We start from the raw sequence: 6,000 nt of genomic DNA, 5'->3' as shown, positions 1-6,000 counted from the left end.
CGCGTGGGATGCGCGAGGGGACCGTGCGCGGTGCGCGTGGAGGGCGCGCGCGGGGCCGGGGCGGTCTGGACCTCAGGCCCCTCCCTCCCGGTTTCCCGGTCGCCATGACGACCGGGCGGCCCGCAACGGCGGCGGGGGCTAGTCGTTGAGGCCGCGACCCGAGCCAGGCCCCAGCGGACCTCGCCCGACTGGGCTGGGCCCGCGCCAGCCAGAGACCCAGCTCCATCTGAACAGGGACTATGAGAAAATGGTCGGGCAAACGAGGAGTAAGCTCAAAGAAGCGGCTTCAGAGCCGGTCCAGTCCTCGCGCTCCGTGCAGTCCCGGCGGCGGCGCCGGGCCACCGGAGCCGGGGAGCCGGAGATGGAGGAGCCGCAGGCGGAGACGGAAAAGCGGCAGCCGCCTTTGCCCGTAGGCGGGGGGAACCTGCCGGGGGGCTCCCGGGATTACTCGCCGCGGAGGACCCGAAACCTGAACGCGCAGAATTGCATGCAAATGGAAGTGGTCGCCAAGACCCTTCTTCTCGGTCGCTTCCAGTTCCTCAGCTGTTTGCTGGAGCAGCTCCGGGAGAAGGTGCTGCAGTTTCGGAGACGACAGGTCAACAGCAGGACCTCCTTCGGCATAGGTGAGCAGAGGGGGGCGGGGGCGCCCGTGGCAAGGCCGGGAGGGCCTCTGAGCCCGGGTTTGAAGCGGTTTGGCTGAGTCTTCAAGATCAGTTTAACAAACAAGCTTAGCAGTTCTAATGACAAGGTCCAGCTCTGGAAGATCGCTGAAGAATTCCAGCCCCCCTGGTTCTTGTTTTAAAACAGAGTCCCGGGTTGGGGGGGGGGGGCATCGTGGTCACCCCCTGTGCCACCACCAAAATGTCGTTTTAATCAGGGCAGCCATTTATCACGGGTTCTAAAAACGATAGGCTACTTCTTGGGGGCACCCATGTTCCTCTTGTACCTTAAAGTAAAATAAAGTGTTGGTTTAATTAGCTGAGAACCCTTAATAGTTTACTTCCATCTTGCTGTAGAGCTTCACTGCTTGGATTTGGGGAATTTTTTTTTTAAGGCACTTGAAAGATTGTTTATTTACATTCTTCATTTTCTGTAGTTTAAGAGTTAATTTAAATGTTGCCGTTTCAGTAAAATCAGATTTGAGCCTAGTCCTCGTTCAGATGGGCTACTGATGTAGGTTGAAACATGGAGAAATGTCTGCTAATGTAAGTTGTTATTTCTTTTAGTCATAAGCTGACTGCTGATGTTAGAGAAGAATGGGTCTCCACACGTTGGGTATTAACAAATACGAGAGGAATAATAGATGGGAATTCACACTTACATTTTATCAGATGTGTAGTTGTGGCAGCACATACATCCCACATCCAGAATCAGCGTGGACACCATGCTGTTTCACCAACCCAAACACCAGCTCCTGAGCACCCATGTCTGGCACACTGAGGGCATTCCCTGAGTGCTGGGTGAAGTAAGGACTGAATATATTAAGTGCTAGGAGAGTTCAGAAGAGGAAACTAACACTTTAAGATGGGAAGTGGGAAATAAGGTCAGCAAAGACTTTTAGGAAAAGGTGGGATTAGAATTGTGATTCAAAAGTTAACATCTGGCTGTGTGAGACAGAGGACAGCAAGTATTAGAGGCCCGAGGAATGGCACAATTGAAGTGGCGGGAGTAAGAAAATATAAAGGTGAAGTAAGACTGCAAAGGAAGGTGACAAAAGTGGGAAGTAAGTTCACAAGGTGGGCTGGGACGAGCAGTGGAGAGTCTAACCCAAAACTTGGGTTAAGGAATTTGAACTTCATTCTGTGGAAGCAACTGATGGATTCTTTAAGGAAAGAAAAACAAAACCAACTTTTTTTTAAGGAGATGAAATGCCCGTCATATAAAATTAACCCTTTTAAAGTGAACAATTCTGTGGATACATTCACAGTGTTAGCCTTGAATAATTTTAAAATCGAGTGACATGATTAACATGGTAGTGGTTTGTAAAATGGATCCATGACGGATGGAGAAGAGCAGAAAAACATGATTGGAATACCAGAATCAAGGCAACAGTGGTCTTAGCGAGGGTGGCAACAGCAGGACTGGAGAGGAGAGGAGAGGAGAGGAGAGGAGAGGAGAGGAGAGGAGAGGAGAGGAGAGAGGTGAGAGTCGATGGAAGCATATTGTGAGGGCTGGGTAGGTGGTGAGGTAGACAAGGTGGGAGGACAGGGAGAGAGAAAGTTCAGCAATGAGGATTATAGATTTGGGAATTATCCATGTAGAAGTGAGCTGAAACTTGAGGATTGAGATTCCCAGTGAGAGAAAAGTGGGCAAAGCAGAGATACTTGAGAAAACCCCTTCTACTTGGTTTTCAGAGAGGAGAGGAAAAGGAAAAGCCAGATATGCATATAAAAACAGAGGCCAGAAAAACTGGAAGAGTTGGTGTAATAAAAGATGAAGAAATCTAAGAATCTGGTCAGATGCTAGAGAGAGGTTTGAAAAGCATAAGAATTTAAAGAGGCCATTGGTCATTAAAAAAAAAAAAAAAAAAAAGACCAGGAACATAGGAACATAAAAGAAAGACATTGTGCAAGAATCTTGGCAGCAAATGGGGTTATGGGTGGGGGAGAGACTCTGTCATAGTTTGAAGTGAAGTGCTGTTAGATCAACCAAAGTGGTTTTTTTTTTTAAATTTTTTTTTAACGTTTATTTATTTTTGAGACAGAGAGAGACAGAGCATGAACGGGGGAGGGACAGAGAGAGAGGGAGACACAGAATCGGAAGCAGGCTCCAGGCTCTGAGCCCTCAGCCCAGAGCCCGACGCGGGGCTCGAACTCACGGACCGCGAGATCGTGACCTGAGCCGAAGTCGGACGCCCAACCAACTGAGCCACCCAGGTGCCCCAACCAAAGTGTTTTAAGGCTTAGGAGAATTGAAGGCTGAAGGGAAAGATCAAGGGGAGAGGGTGAGATTCAGGTTCCAAGAGAGGAAGTAGTTGAAGTCTTGGAATCTTTGAGAAGAGTGGAATTAGAGGCACAAATTTGAGAAGCTAACTGGAAAAGAGAGAGATACTTCGTTTGCTGAGATAGATGGTAGAGAATAGCAAAGCAAGGATTAGTATATACAGAAATGTTAAAGTGGGTATAAAAGAAGTTAGGAGTGCTTTTATCAGATGATCTCCGTTTCAGTGAAATATGAGGCTAGGTCACTTTCAGAGGTGAGATTGACAGGATACAGGGATCAGGAGACATGCTTTTTATCACAGCTTTGGAAGGGACTGTGATAAGCACTTCATGCGTTTAGAATATTGGCTTCATTACACCTTATCATTTTATCAGGTGTGGAATGTGGGGTAAAGGGAAGGAATGAGAGGCATAAGAATATTTTGAAGATTTTTGGAAAGCTAGATGGCTCAAGTAGGATATTTGATCTTTTCCCTTTCCTTAAACACCATTTTTAAGAGTTTTTGCCACTATATGTAATTGCCTAGAGAGTGAGAAAGAGATTATAAATATAAGTTGAATGAGGTAGTATGTGTTTATCTTAAGGCTAATGAAACCTTATCAAAGGGGCATCTGTTTTAAGTTGAGAGAGCAGGTATAGGTTTAATTTCAAAGTGGTTCAGAGTATATTACATATGAGATAGAAAGAGCTAACATATGTAATAAATATATACTTAAAAAAATTTTTTAACGTTTCTTTATTTTTGAGAGAGGGAGACAGAGTGTAAGTGGGGGGTGGGGCAGAGAGAGAGGGAGACACAGAATCTGAAGCAGGCTTCAGGCTCTGAGCTGTCAGCACAAAGCCCGATGTGGAGCTCAAACTCACAAGCCGTGGGATCATGACCTGAGCCAAAGTCAGATGCTCAACCGACTGAGCCACCCAGGCGCCCCTGTACTTTTTCTATAAAGAGCCAGGCAGTAAATATTTCAGGCTTCACAGGTCACGTACAGTCTCCATTGCCTGTTCTTCTTCCATATCTGTACAACCCTTTACAACCCTTTAAAAATGTAACAAGCATTTTTAGCTCGTGGACAATACAAAAACAGACCAAGGGCTATAGTTGCTGATCATGTAAAATCAAGTAAATCTTCTGAGAAGTATTAAAGAGTGGTTGGGACCAGATGGTTAGGAACATGGAGAACAAGAGCTGGAGAAGCATGGCTGGGAATTTTCTTCAAAATTGCAATTTGTTATTATTACTTAATTTTTTATCGACTTATTTTGTTAGTCCAGGTGAGTAATTTCTTGAATTTTTAAGAGGCTCAAATTTGTGGTTTGCTAAAATGATTTGCCAGGCATATTTGGGACAACCATAAGAAATATTACTATAAAATCTTGGAGGGGAGACAGGACATTAGGAATAGCTGAGTGAATTCACTCCTCTGTGATAGTAACAAAAGTACTTGGAAAATTGTCAGAATCAATTTTTCAAAATTTTACAAAAATAACCAAAGGGTTACAGTACTCTAGAGAACAGGTATTCAAAAAACGACTGCAATTCTGTAAGAACAGCAGAGTTTGTGATGTTTTATTTAGGCCTCATCCCGTGCCCCTTCCCCAGCTCCGTTGTATCCTTGAAAACAAGCAGTGTTCCAGCCACCAGAGGAGTCATTGTTTGGAGCTCCTCAAAAAAATCTCCATACCCACAGGAGTGTCACTGTTTGACCTGTCTCCAAGCCCTCTGTTAAAGCCTCATTCATAGGGCGCAGCAGGGCAGCTCTAGATGGGTTTCCCAGGCCAGGTGTCTGGGAGCAATCCAAGCTCCATATATATAGGGGCTTTCAGGTGTGCTGCTGAGGAAGGCATTTCCTGCATTTAACAATCTTCTGATGAGCACGAGGGAAAGTGGTCTACGGTGGCTCCTGTAGGCTAGATTCAATTCTGAAAGGATTGAGCTGAGCATAGTGTATATGTGCGCTTGTTTTAAAAATTTTATTGTAGGGGCGCCTGGGTGGCTCAGTCGGTTGAGCGTCCGACTTTGGCTCAGGTCATGATCTCGCGGTCCGTGAGTTCGAGCCCCGCGTCGGGCGCCTGCTTCCGATTCTGTGTCTCCCTCTCTCTCTGCCCCTCCCCGGTTCATGCTGTGTCTCTCTCTGTCTCAAAAATAAAATAAACGTTAAAAAAAATTAAAAAGGGGCGCCTGGGTGGCGCAGTCGGTTGAGCGTCCGACTTCAGCCAGGTCACGATCTCGCGGTCTCTGAGTTCGAGCCCCGCGTCGGGCTCTGGGCTGATGGCTCAGAGCCTGGAGCCTGTTTCCGATCCTGTGTCTCCCTCTCTCTCTGCCCCTCCCCCGTTCATGCTCTGTCTCTCTCTGTCCCAAAAATAAATAAATGTTGAAAAAAAAAATTAAAAAAAAAAAAAATTAAAAAAAATTTATTGTAAAGAAATAGAGAATAAGAGGGAGAAGGGAGAATAAACTGAAAATCACAAAGAAGCACAAAATCAGTAATTTCATCACTCTTTTGCAATTTATGCGAATGAGATCTAGTCTTCCAAATCTTCCTTTGCTCCTCGGCCCTCCCTTGCAGAGGTGAGAACTATTCATAATTTGTTCTATGTCTGTTTGTAAATTTTTCCTATTTTATACAGATGGAATTATTTAGCCATCTTGCTAAATATGTGTGCTGTCTTAAGGCATAGGAGGGAATGCATTTGAAGTACTTGTTTTAAGGGTATATTACGGGGGCACCTGGGTGGCGCAGTCGGTTAAGCGTCCGACTTCAGCCAGGTCACGATCTCGCGGTCCGCGAGTTCGAGCCCCGCGTCGGGCTCTGGGCTGATGGCTCGGAGCCTGGAGCTTGTTTCCGGTTCTGTGTCTCCCTCTCTCTCTGCCCCTCCCCCGTTCATGCTCTGTCTCTCTCTGTCCCAAAAATAAATAAACGTTGAAAAAAAAAAATTAAAAAAAAATAAAAAAGGGTATATTACGATAAAGCAGCTTTTAATGACTTTTTTGTTTGTTTTTCCAGCTGCCTTTGTGGGAGTTTTGCACTGGTAAGATTAGTTACAGTTTTAAATGAA

The 6,000-nt window shown here is 45.6% G+C and overlaps 1 protein-coding gene across 1 annotated transcript in view; it reads left to right on the top strand.

The window, feature by feature from the left end:
• The first annotated feature begins 247 nt into the window (after positions 1-247).
• Positions 248-6,000, top strand: part of DPY19L2 (dpy-19 like 2) — a 95,481-nt gene continuing 89,728 nt past the window's right edge. Inside the window, exons 1-2 of the mRNA XM_030295318.1 lie at positions 248-623; positions 5,949-5,973. Of these exons, the coding sequence (XP_030151178.1) occupies positions 248-623; positions 5,949-5,973 (401 nt within the window). The remainder of the gene's footprint in view (positions 624-5,948; positions 5,974-6,000) is intronic.

This window comes from Lynx canadensis, chromosome A2 (genome assembly GCF_007474595.2).
Source record: "Lynx canadensis isolate LIC74 chromosome A2, mLynCan4.pri.v2, whole genome shotgun sequence".
Taxonomy (NCBI): domain Eukaryota; kingdom Metazoa; phylum Chordata; class Mammalia; order Carnivora; family Felidae; genus Lynx; species Lynx canadensis.
The sequence above is the reverse complement of the archived record's forward strand: the minus strand, read 5'-3'. Positions and strand labels throughout refer to the sequence as shown.